Genomic DNA, 13886 nt, shown 5'->3' with positions numbered 1-13886 from the left:
TGTTCAAGTCTTCATTACGTTCCTCGGAACAATCGCGATATCTCAGAGCGTGTAAAATTCATGGCGCGAAAAGGGGGAGTCACGATAGACGCTTCACCGACTTCAGGGCGGCTATATGCTCATGTCGGCCTATCGAGGTTATCGCGGTCCACGCCGTAAATTCAGGCCTCAACAACCCCGATTACTCCCGCTCTTCCTTCTTTCTACACTTTCTCTCTCTCTCTCTCTCTCTCTCTCTCTCTCTTTCTCTGTCTCTCCCTTCTGCCGTTCCCTCACGTTACCTCTCACTCTTCTTCTTCGGGGCCCTACGAACTCGCGTTGCTATTTCACGTCCGCGAAAAGATCCGTAGTCCACCGAGTACATGTTATGAAGGGAAGCTATACGTGGGACGAGCACGAAGACAGCCATATATCCCGGCCGTACACACTGGCCGCATACCAGACGTGAACACTTACAACCGACGTAAGGTCCAAACGTCCGTGGCACGACCGAGCATTCGCAGTTTCTGTCGCGAACTGCCGTGCTAAATCATCCCTAGCCGGGAGAGGTTCCGCACCGAGGAAGTGCCACGTATACCTGTGCGAAGAAAGAGGTCCCTTCCGCTAGAAATTCTCTCAAGGAGATCGAACAGCGAAAGGTAGAGGAATAAAAGCAATAAAAAAAAAACAGATTGGAATTATATGCATAAAACAAACTCCATTAGAGGTTTTCATAATCAATTACCGATATTAAAGAATAGCGTTTTTATTAGATCGCTGACGGGTGTGTTTTATTGAGATAAGTGCCCACTACATCCTAATAAAAGTTATACGTCTAGACATTGATAAAATAGAGGGGCGCAAAGGAAGTTATAATTTGTTCACATCACGAGTTTACTTCGTTATTTGCGAAAGATGGGAAATAAATTGCCGCGCGAAGTGCTGAAGTGCCAAGGGCATTACTTCTTTTTAATTTAGTGCATCCTTCGCGTATGTCGAGGCTCTCTCACCCGGCACACGGAGCACAACCGAGTGTTCGTGGGTCACGCGTTGCAGTGATAAATCATCCTAGATAATGGGATACCACCATTCCATTTCCAACGTGCTGTCAGCGGATAAGAACCGATACGTATGCGAAGTATTTTCCGCCGAGAAATTCGTAGCTCTTACGCGTCCCGTGTCGATGTACTGAATCATTTCAGACAGGTTTACAATTTATTATTCGGCGCGAATGGACGACAGGGACAAACGGTGAGGAGAGAAGGAGAGACGCGCTGTCGGCGCGTGTATAACGCCCGACAAAAAATACGAGCCCCATTGAAGAAAGCGAATAAACATGAATCGAACAACACCCTCCCCGTTTTCCAATCCCGATCGTCGGGTTCTGCATTTATGGATTTCCCATGCGCGTGCGTCCCGAGCCGCACAATAAGGACATATTTATGAACGTGCGTTGCCCGGGCATCGCGTCGTCGTGTATATGTACAGCCCCGGCAATACTTGTAGATCATGCGTTGCGACGCTAAATCATGTCCGAGCGCGAATAAGTTATCGAAGAAAAACGCAGCAAGAAGGCGCACGTACGCGCGCGAAGGAAGAGATACGAAGGTCTTCCTCGCCGAGGAATACCCGCGGTGAAAATTGCGCAACGCCGAAGTCGCGCGTCCCACGCTGTCGCTATACTGCACATCGACGTTCGCGCGCGGTGGTACCAAGGGTAAAGGGACGTAATCGAAAGAGAGGAAGAGAGACTCGCGCGCGCGCGCACGTGCGCGCGTGTGTACGCGTATCGCGCATTTTATAATTTCGCTGGATGAATCGGCATTAAACGTTGCTCCGTGCGCGCCGGTATTCGCGCGCTGAGTGACTTCACGATAAATCAAGCGAACGTGAATCAAGAGACGAGTTAACAGCATCGCGAAACAAAGGCGCGGCCATCTGTGATTCGGCATTTTCCTTCGTACCTAAAGAGAGATGTATACGGCGTACACTTACATTTCGCAGTAAATAACCGACGCTAATGGAGATAGCGCGATCTGATTTTCTATTATTACGGAAGTCGTCTATCCAGATACGTGTCTCTCTCTCTCTCTCTCTCTCTTCTTCTCTTCATTGCGGGTAACGATAATGGGGCCTCCTACATGTGCTTTCAACATAGCTTTATGCAACAAATTTGCAGGAAATAATTCAACATATGTAGTTAAGAGAGGTTCTCGACGTAAATGGAATAGAACGAAATGTATATGGTATACATATGTATCTCGCTTCCTCATATATCTTACATTCAAATACGATTAACCTTTCGAATTACATTTAGTAATACTGTAATACTATAAATGTGCCTGCATTAATGCGTGTCGAGTTTCGTTATGTATGCCACGTAATGTATTATGAATGCTGTATCATATTACAAAAAAAAAAAGAAAAAGTTTGTAAAGGTAATTTTTCAATTTACATTCTTTACTCCAACATGTGTAGTATAAAATGTATATAATATTTTCGCGAAGTTAATGTTCGCTTAAACATGTTTCTGCATTCTCATAATTTCTTATTGAACAATCTCTTACTAAATGGTAAGAAAAAAATTTGGAGAATTACTACGTGAACAAATGTATTCGTTAACAACGGATTTTCAACAAGTTTATATCATCTCTAATAATGCGCTAATATACCTTGTTTCCCATAAATCACTAGCTTCGCGATTCATAAATAGCGCTTCAACCGTTTTCATCGTCTCACATAATCGAAAGCGTTTAGTGTTTTGTGTGTTCAGCACTTCATCGCTGTTATTCCCTTCTTGAACGTGCATTTCCTACGCAAGGAAACGGTATGCTTCCTGCATCGGCTTTCTGCGAACTCTTCTCGACAGCTAAAGAGTGCGCGAACAAGAACGCGGTTCGTCACCCAACTACGTTTCGAAAAGCCGTGCGAGTTCTCGACGCGTTGAAATCCCCATTAAGATGGTATCGTAGGAAAAAAGTTGTATGCCCCTATACACCACTATACGTAACGTTGTTCTCCATGCCAACGCTTGCTGGTATAACTAGAGTTGGGCAGAGGCATTTTGGTGCCCCAGGCAGAATAATCTTGCATTCCTCTGCCAACAAGTGATAAAAATATTGATTGAGAGAATTATCTTGACACTTCTCTTGGAAATACGATGGTTTGTTATTTAAATAAACGAAAACGAGTGTATAAACGTGAAAGGAATTTATAAGAAAATTACTTTTAGCAGACTCACTGTATCCGTCATTTAACAATAAATTCATGATTGATAGATATTTTTTTTTTAAATCATCAACTTATCGAAGCATTCCATCACGCTGCGTTTACGCCGAGGCAGTTTTCCCATTGACAGCTCTAAACTCTGCTGAGCAAACACACTCTATCATATTCCACAAAACAATTCTTACCTTCTTCGACGATTGCGGCCTTGATCGTGCGTCTCGTGAAGCGAGTGCCGACGACGATCGCGATTCCGTTTCTTCAGGCTTCTGCCTTCGCTGCCGTAGATCGGTCCACCTCGCGTCAAGGTCCCAAGGTCGCTCGACATAGACTTCTCATGGTGGTTCATGCTGTTCGATCGCGGCCGATCGTAACCATGAGACTTCGCGGAATTACCATGGTTGATGATCTTTCGGGGGCCGTTGTGCACGTAGCGGCCATGCTCTCTTGGCAGGCTGCAGTAGAGATTTTGTGACGTGTAAATCGTCTTGCCCAAGGATTTATTGTCCCGACCGTTATCGCTGGTATTTGCACTTCCCTTCGAGGAAAATGTGGAGTTAACGTCGTGACTTCCCTTTGAACCGCCACCCAGATGTTCCCGCAACCACTTTCCTATGCCACCACCTCCGCCGCTTCCGGCATGGTTGTCTTGAACACCGTAGGAATCGCCGTTCTTACTTCTGTAAATAGAAGGGACAAAACAATATTGCTTACGACTGCTACACAGGATTAAATTACGCTCGATTACTTTCTTTAGCAAACACACACCTTTTCTTCCCACGCGCGCTCATGAAGTACGTAAGGACGGAAAACTGCAGCGCGGCCGTCACGTGGCAACGATGAAAGAAACCGCAGCGCGTGTTGCAAGAAGAAAGGACAACGGCGTACAATATTTTAATGGAGAGAAGAAGAAATGAAACGATTGCGTTCACGGTGTTCGAGGAGAGCGGCATGACGGCCTCGGTTCAGCGGTTTCGATTTCAGTATCCAGATCGATAGAGAAAGACTATATATATATATATATATATATATATGTAACGAGGCAAAAACTAACAGCAAATTCGGACGTATTAGTGCAAATTAAAATCGTTGTGTACACTGATCTAATCTAAATGTAAAAGTAAAATATCTTAAATGATAAAATGCCTAATACATATTTTATCAAATAGTATAATAAAGTGTATCGAGGATTTCGCAGTTTATTTCTATTAATACACATCTTTACGTTTGTATACAATGGCTTTAATGCACTAGTCCAATCGGATTCGCTATAAAAAAATACGTGGCTAAAAAAAAAAGAAAGGTCTATAGAGAAAGAAGAAAGACGAGGCCAGAAGACGAACGGAGTGGCGAATGAATGGCATGCGCCCGCGAGGGAATCAGGGCGAATGCTTTATTGTAATAAGGGCCATGTGGGACGAAACAGCGAGACAGGACTGGCGGAGGGGGGAAAAAGGGCCGGTAGTAGTTAGGACGCGATGACCTTGCCAAGGTCATCGATACTTCTGGCCATCGCCTGTAGGAGCCGCCACCGCGTGGCACCTTCTCGACTTGTACGTGTGGCTTCGAGGGCTCTTCTTTATCGATAATTCTGCACTTCTCAGTAACTGGCACTTTCTCAATGTCAATTAATTCTTACTAAGCTCGCGATGCGCATTCGTTACGAGCCGTGATAGGCCGCTTATCGACGCGTTAAACCAACGAACTTTATCGCGATGCCACATCCTGACGCACAGTCGGCACGGCAAACGGCGCATCGAATTAACGATCGGCATTATAATTTAAATCAATGTCTAACGCGTGCGATTTATATTTAATCGGTGAGCCGAAGGGGACGCCTAAAGACTTAATACGAGCGAACGTCGCGCTTTACGATTCGCCGAGATGCACCTAATTAATTGCAGCGAAATTAATTAGCCGCGTTACGCAGGTTACTTAATTGACCGGCAACGAGCGAGTCTTAGACTTCCTGATAAAGGGACAGTCTACCTCGTCGAAAGTCTAATCGGCAACGAGATCTCGGATTCAACGTTAAGGACAGGGAGGAGGAGGAGGAGGTTGGTAGGGGAAGCCAGGTAGCAGTCTTGATGCAGTTTCGTGATTCTCGACGTATTATCCAGCGTGTTACGCCACTGTATGAAATTCCGGTTTTGCCGCCCCCTCCGGCCGTTCGGGTACCCGCTCACCCCCCTATGCTGTTATCTCTCCGGCTTTTTTCCCGATGCTCGTTTTTGCCTACCAACTCGTGAGCCGCGCCCGAACCCGAAAGCAAACGCATTATCACGGAGCAATCCTCTTCTTCTCGGCCAATCAACGACCTCTTTAGGGATCGCACTTTTGGTGGTAACCGGTTGCATTCCCGAATCAAATAAAAACACCTCGCATTTCCTCACTTAAACGGGAAACAATCTTACGAAGCGCATCATGCGGTAAATTTTCAAACTGAACATTGTTACCGGTCATTACAAATGATTTAGCAAGCTTGTTGATATTTTATAAATAATTAGAATATCCTGTTTTTTTTAACAGTAAGTTAAATAAAAGTTAAATAAAAGCATATTAAAATTATGTATGAATTTAAATACGTTCTAGTGTATTCGTTATTTTGTCGTTAACTTTAACAGCGAGCAAAAAGGTAATAATCCATAGTATCACTGAGCGAGTTCACATCTTTATGTGAATGTGATAATTGTTATTAAATATCATTTTCTTCTCTTCTTTCTCCGTTATCCTATCCGTTTAATTACAGCTTAATCTTCATGATTCATAGTACCAGTGTCACGCTCGTGTTCACTAAAGCCTGAATTCACTGTACTAAGCAATGCATTTGTATGCATTCTGCTCGCTGCAGAGATTTCAAGTCCTCTTTTTGTCGCGTTCGTTCTGTCAGCCTCGTGCCATTTTATTCGATGACGTTGTCGACTGTGACGCAAACGTGAATCGCGGATGCAGTGTGATTCGCCGATGGAGAACCATTGTTTTAAAACGATTGTGCAGCCGTAACAAAACGTCTGTGCCAAATTATTATCTCAGTCTTACATCAGTTTCATTTTTCAGTGACATTCAGTTTCAAATTATACATATAGTCAATTAAATAAATAGGTACAAAAGAAACGAAACATCACATTTAATCTTTTTATTAGTAAACTGTAAATGAAGTTATTGCAAAAAAATCTTAATTGCAACTAAGAAGCTGTGCAACAGAAAAGCTATTCGGGATATAATTTGAGAAATCTAGAATAATAAAAAATAGATATATATAAATAATATAAATAGATATAATAGAAATATATATAAACAGATATAATTTCCATAAAAAATAGATAAATAAAATGAAAATATTACAAGCTTATATTCATAATTGCATCGAATACGCGTATATTTGAGAAATATGTTTTACAGACAAATTAGAAATGGCGAGATACGTGTCAAGTAAAAACATGCTCGATTTCATGGAACATCCTGCCAACATTCACCCTACACCTTTTCGTACTTGAGTGACCTGAACTCGGGCTGATTCGCTACCTTCTTACTCTTCGTTTCGCCAGTTCTTCGGGTTTTGTGCGGCTCGTTTCGCGAGTTCCTCGTTCTCTTCTTATTTTTCCCGCCTGCTTATCCTTTCCCTCCGTCCCGCCGCTGTTTCGTTTCTTTCTTTCCTACACCTTCCCCCTTCCACTTAGCTTTTCTTTCTCGCTCCTTCTTTGTTGGTACAAACACTTTTCCTCGAGCGTATTTCTATTTTATTACTCCGTGTCATTTCTTGCGAAGAGATTCGCGTTCTTCGAGACTCGTGTCTTCGTCAAGATAGCGAATGAATAATTTATCGCGCGATTAATTAGTAATCCCATGCATAGACGACGTATATATTATACATTATTAGTGTTTTCTTGTGACTAAGAATATATAAATATAAAATTTAATGCGGGAGAAATAATGTTCATCACGTGTTTATAGATCTGATAATGAGATATATATTTACATATCAAAATTGATCTTTATAAAAATATCTCCGCATTGTAATTACGTGAGCATTGATATATTTTAACTCTAGAAGTACACACTCCTGTTTTGCCTACGTAAAGTACACACTTGGGTCTCGAGGACCCCATCCATACTTGTTGTAACTTCAGCAAAAATAGACTTATTTTAATTAATTTTTTTTCAATCGATAGAGTTGATCAAGGAACAAGTCTATAATTGATAAAAGTCGATAGAATTAAGGAGTTCCAAGATATAGGGGTTCAAAGAAAAAGGAAAGTTCAAAAACGCGAAAAATGATTTAGCACCTTTTTCAAAAAATCGTATTTCTTTTGTTTATTTTATAGACCGTATTTCTTTTGTTTATTTTATAGACCGATTTGAAAAATCCTTGAAAATTCTGACAGGGCATACTTGAAATAGTAATACAAAAATTTGACAATCCAATTATATTTTAATTTTTTAACAAAACTGCAAGCAGTCCCGGGGCCCCCACGCTTACTTCAACTGCTCACTGCTCGGTTGTTGAGCGACAATTGCCGCGCGTCAACACGTCTTTGTACTGACAATGAGGAGATCCCAAATTTTTTTACGTCAATATCCCAAACCCCTTCCAATTTCAGAAATGCAAAACCGAAAAAACTGAGCTGGAGTTCCTGGGACTTCCAGTGTATACTTTTAGGTTTAAATTTGTGTAATTTTAAAAATTAACTAAATACATGCAATCACGGAAAGAACGATTTTACTGGAAGGTCTAAAAATTTTGCTGAATACAGATTTGAAAATAATTCTTGTTGAATAAGCATTTTTAACTTTCTAACAAAATTATTTTGATATTCTAGCAATCAGTTTGATTTTCCAACAAAATTATTTTGATTGTACAACAAAAATTATTTTCAGATCTGAAATCTAGCAAAATCGTTCTTTCCGTGATAGTAAATTAAATTTTCGCGAGTTACGTAGTGGAAAAATGTTATATTTCCCAAGATTATTCATTAAAATATCTACAGGCTGCTGCTTCTCTCTAGCTTGACAGGAAGGCTACATATTGATTACTACTAGATGATGTTGCAGTATTTGCAAGTAGGGATGAACGTTGCAGTACATGGGATTAACATTTAGATGAGCGGAATGCTTGCGTCGACTTACGTTGCGCTGTTGCTCCCTGAAGTACAAAGGATTAACATCCTTACAAGCAGCCATACGTGTTTTTATGCCGCATCCAACTGAATCATCCTTATACTCATAAACGTCACCGGTCTCTTCCAGCGCGAGCCTCTCGACGGAAGTCGGCTCCTCTTGTAGCGAGTTCCGAAACGCGCCGGCCGACTGGTTTCGGCGAAACGATAGCGAAAATCCCCCCGTCAATATTGATCGTCGTTCTTGTCTCGGAGTCAAAGGTCCTTCGAGGCAACGAGCCCCGGAGCAAACGCCGCGCCGTGCGCGGCCCCGCTCTTCTTGCCGATCTTTTGCGCGAACGGTCGGACGAGCGAACGCGAGCGTCGTGAAAAAGCAAATGCGCGGCGCATCGCGAGCGGGTGCTCAAATACGTGCCGCACGGTGCTCTCGAAGCATAATACGCGCATTATACGCCGGCGGCGTGCCTGTTCGGCTAAATTCATCTACGGTCCGAGGATCGGTGCGGTCGGCGTCTTTGAGCCTCCTCTGCTGAACGGTATCGCGGAAGGGCAGGTACCTACGAAAGAGATACGTTTTATGCGTGTATGCGCAGAACAACGATCCCGCGCGGTTGCGGAGAGGATGCCCCTTTTCCACGTACAGGTTACTCCCAATCGTTTCGGACGGTTATCGATCGTGATCGACGCATACACCTTCATGACTTGGCTTTAATGCGACGCGCATAACAGCGAGCGCGCCACGGAATCGTGCGTGTACGTGGCGCCGCTCGTGCAGCGCTTATAGCGATCAAGATGAGAGAGAGAGAGAGAGAGAGAGAGAGAGAGAGAGAGAGAGAGAGAGAGAAAGAAAGAGAGAGAGAGCGAGGAGAAGCAGGGAGAGAATAGAAGATCCCTTATCTTAAGGTGGAGCCGTGGCCGCATCGGCGTTACTAATGTCGTGCCTGTTGTGACAGCCACCGTACGGTGAAATGGCGATTTCAAGCACGCCGGAATGCCTGATGATAATAAAGTACTCCTCCGGATTCGTAATTACGGCGGGACGGGTCACGAACTGTCGCTAGCCGGGAACGGTTCCGATGTCGCCCCGCTGATTATCTCTCCGAGGGTCCGGTCACAGGCCGTCTCGCGCGATGGTCATAGTTTATTGTCGTATACGGGAGCGTTTATTCAATGTCGCCGAATGGTATGCTATAATGCCCCGGCCGACGTTGCATTGCGACCGTCGCACGTACGGCCAATTCGCTATTGGGATTGCCGAGGATCGACATTATTAACCCATTACCGCCCACCGAACACCGCGTGATTACGGTACGTAATTCACTAAGCAGGGTAATTCCAACAGTAATGGAATTACGTACATTAATAGGCTTAAATTCTTCACCCGGCGGTATCTTATGCGCGACGGACTGTTATTGCGCCGTCTCTGACGATTAATCAAACCTGATTCTGCGTGTCTCTTCTTCATTCATCCCGCTGAAACTTTTTACACTCACTCAATCTACTCCACTAATATGGCGTATGAAACAGATTGCTCGACGTAAAGATATTTATAAATAATTAACAACATAATTTTCTTTAAATGCGTTTAAAAAGGTCATTCTTAAATCTCCTGTGTAAAATAATTCGATGTTTAAAAAGCGCTAATTGTCGTAGACTACTAATCATAAAATCAAATATGATGATAAAAAGTGTATAAATATATAGAAATAACAAAAATCGTAATATAGTTTTAAAATAGAATGCATTAATTTATTACAAAGATAAAAACAATATTAACAAGGTTAATGTACCTTTGATTTTCGGATTTTAATAAAACTACATTAAGTAAAGTGAAATCATATATATTAAAAAACTTATAATCCGAAATCGTATATATAAAAGAACACATTCTCTGAGGAAAGAAAGAAGTTGCTGTAAGAAGACATTTCTAAAAAATAAGGACATAACTTTGAAAATTAGAAAATCAGTCTAGTCACTCTGTCATTATAATAGAGCTATGTCTCAACCAGTAACGTCCATTCCTTCATCATGGATCCTTCACCATAGAATAAGACGCTTTGAAGAACGACGCGGGATTACTGATGATTGCGTTCAGTTCTACGCCGCCATATATATACCTATACGTTTCTTGCGTTCGCCAAGTCAAAGGTCACCGGGCTGGTTCCATAGCGATCCGTTGTTCTCCGGTCCGTGCCTGCCTTAGTCTAGACAGAAGAACGTTACACCGCGCGCGGTCGCAAAAAAATACGTAAGATCCGGATGGAAGACGGTTGTGCGACTCGACAAGATCGTCCTCGTCATCGGCCGAGTCCCCCGCGATTCTTCCGGGCAAAGGTCACGAGGCAAGGTTTTGTTTAACGGTATCGACCGTCCGTCCACGATGCTAATACCTCTCGCTACACGATCATTACTCCGACGGTCGGGACACTGATTGGCTCGTTACGTCACACGATCTCACGCTAATGATCCCAACAAGGCACCGGATATCTTCGATCGACCGGATCGTTTCGGTGGAATGTGAACGGGCTGTGCCTGCGGATCGCTCTCGGCCGTGGATCATACGAGAAAACCGATCCGATTCCGCGCGGTCGCGCGGACCGATATATTCGGCACGAAAAACAAGGCCGCGTCTGTGTCACGTAAAGCTACGGCGATGTCTTAAAGTTATTTATGGATTAGATGGTGGAGATGATCGGTAGAGATATAATTTCGCCCCGAGTGGATCTAATATAAATCTCGAAATTGATTATAAGGCAGGTTTGCGCAGTGAGTAACTATAGTGGCGTCGGTATATCGGCCGTCCAGCCTTTTGCTTTGCACGCTCGCGCGGGATTTGCGAGCATCCTAAGAACGTTAAATAAGTTGCTCCCATTTGTCGATCGTAATACACTTACGAAGGGCCGCTTATTTCCCTTCGGAAAAATCAGGTGGCATGGGTCTACATTACGAGGGCAGTTCGCTTTGAGCGAAATGCCACATGCATCGCTTGCGGAGCGCGGAGCGAGCCGAGGAATCTCGCAGACCGGTTTGGTAAAACGAAGAGTTTCGAGGAAGATAAACTCTTATTGCTTGTATAATTACAACAAAGTCCGGCATACGTTCCGCAATCAAGAGGAGTGACGATTTAAAGAGGCTAATAATTATTTCTCGGCGACATCCCATTAGTCGTGATTAATCATCTATTTTTTTGAATCATTAGTCATAAAGTCGTACTAAAGATTCCTGAATCCCATGATGGATGGGCGCGGATCGTTAGAAGACATTTTCACGCTGACGATAAAGTACATGAGGTACGTCTTTAAAACGCCGTAACATTCGAAATAATCTTCCAGCCTGTCGTTGCGGTTTTGTATCCCGCAATATAAGTGCGGCCCGCGAATCTCATTTAAGGATCGAGCGAGGAGTCCGTCACGAGAATTTGCCGCGTGTCACTGTGCTACTATATTTTATAACAATGAGTAATAAACCTCGGTGATATACGGCTGTAGAGCGACCCTTTTTACGTGCGAAAGACGGTTCCACGAGGTGGACGACGATGTTCAAGGAGGCAGCGGCGGCGTCGGCGGCAACGAAACGAGAACGAAGAAGGCGGCGGTGCAAGAAGAAGGAGGGTTAATGCAGAAAGGGACGGGGTACTTGCGCGCCTGCGAAGGTGGAAAAAAATGACGGTTGTCCTGCAGCCATGGTAGTCTGCAAAAATGTTTCGCCGTGCAGGCAGCGGCAGCAGCGACGATCGCATTTGAATACCGCCTGTCCTTGGCAAGTATTGTCTGCCTTCCTTCTTCTTCTACTTCTTCTACCGTCCCCTCAGCCGCTTCCTCCCTCCGCCCTCTTTGCAATCCCTTCCTCCTCCCCCTCCCCTCCTCTTCACTCTCCTTTCTCTTACCTCATTATACATATTCACCGCGTAATATGTGTACCTATATAGCACGCTGCGCCGGACTCACCACGTGTTCGCGCTTGCTAAATTGCAGGCTAAGACCTTCGTTTTGCACATTAGCGAGGAACGGTCGTCTAACCGCGGCGCTTGGTGCCGGGGAGACTCTGGGTCCGTCCACCGGAACGGCAAAAGGATGAAAGGAACTTGAATACTTCGGCGCGATCACATTCATCGGCCACGTAACGAAAAATCAAACGACGGGATCTAACAGGAAGAATCGAATTTCTCAAGACTATCGTCTGTTTAACTGTTTCGGATTCCTTCCTGGAAATCCAAAGGGATCTATTATAATATAAGGACCGCGATTGTAAGATGTTACGAGAAGATAATAAAACATCTCGGACATAACTTTCTTCCTATAGTCTTGAAGAACTACGTCGTCTATTATTAACTGAGAATAGTCGAAGACAAATGTTTCCTAGACAACCAATGTTTGATAGATGACAGATAGAATAAATGAGATATCTTTGAAGAAGTATGTATTTCTCGTGAATCGTAAATATTCGAAGTCTTTGTAAGTAAGACAAATGTGACATTACCTATCTTGATAGGCTGCGTTCCGTATTCACGCTTTTGGCACTTACAGCGCTCATTGAATCATTCTATCCTAATTATTGTTTATTAAATATTAAACAAGACCAAATAATGTTCACAGCACGTGAGCGTTAAAACGGAACACAGCCTTAAACATTAATATTTTTTACGTTATTACTACTACAAGATAAAAAAAGTTAATTAAATTTCAAAAATGCAAATAAAAAGCTCATTTTCTTATTAATTTGGAATAAATATTTTATCTAAAATTAAATTTAAAAAAATGTAATGTAATAAAAAATTATATTAAATATCAAAAAAAAAAAAAAAAAAAAAAAGAAACTGTGCACAGAGAAATGCTGGTATGCTGGATTAGAAATTTTAGTTATTAATACATCAATTTCGTATTTATGAAGAAATATGTTGAACAAAACGTTTTTTCTTTTGATACATCGTAAAATAGGGAACAATATCCACTTAACGCTTATAAGTTCAGATTTCTCGCACGCTCTCGACCCTTCACCCGTGATGGAGGTCAGTCGTGGGGCCCGCCATGGAGACCGCACGATAATTTATGAACGCGCCCGCGAGGACAAAAGTCGCGGCGAGAGAGCGTCACCGCGAGACGGCAACGTGCAATTAGCGCAAATGTAAATAAGAGAACCACAATTTAACACGGCCCGCGCGGATCATCGCGAGTACGCTCTCGGCCTCTATGCGGTGCTCCTCCTCCTCCTTAACAACTTGGCGCTCGCGAACTTTATGCGGCATTGCGCCGCGAGTTTTTACGTCGTTCGGTTGTAGGAGGGGCACGCAGGAGAGATGGGGCAAGGTGGGCGTGCATACATTTACTGTCAAACTATGAATCCGAGGGCCCCTCTTATCGCCGCGTCCTGTAATTACACAGTCGAGGTCGCACTAGTATAAAGCACGAACTTAACGCTTCCGATCTTTCGCGCGCGAGCGCCGTGCACTTTTGAACGATACGACGGGCGTACAAAGCCGGCGAGATTATAGGTACGTGACGTTACGAAAACCGGCTTGCGAGCCTCCCCAAGATTATGGCCCCCTTATGTGCCAGAGGTTGCGAC

General features: G+C 43.4%; 1 protein-coding gene across 1 annotated transcript in view; it reads right to left on the bottom strand.

The window, feature by feature from the left end:
* Positions 1–13886, bottom strand: part of LOC105455917 (protein Shroom) — a 159290-nt gene that overhangs the window by 131186 nt on the left and 14218 nt on the right. Inside the window, exon 2 of the mRNA XM_011699627.1 lies at positions 3393–3884. Within this exon, the coding sequence (XP_011697929.1) occupies positions 3393–3884 (492 nt within the window). The remainder of the gene's footprint in view (positions 1–3392; positions 3885–13886) is intronic.

This window comes from Wasmannia auropunctata, unplaced genomic scaffold (genome assembly GCF_000956235.1).
Source record: "Wasmannia auropunctata unplaced genomic scaffold, wasmannia.A_1.0 LD335828.1, whole genome shotgun sequence".
Taxonomy (NCBI): Eukaryota; Metazoa; Arthropoda; class Insecta; order Hymenoptera; family Formicidae; genus Wasmannia; species Wasmannia auropunctata.
This window is presented reverse-complemented; position numbering and strand designations above follow the sequence as displayed.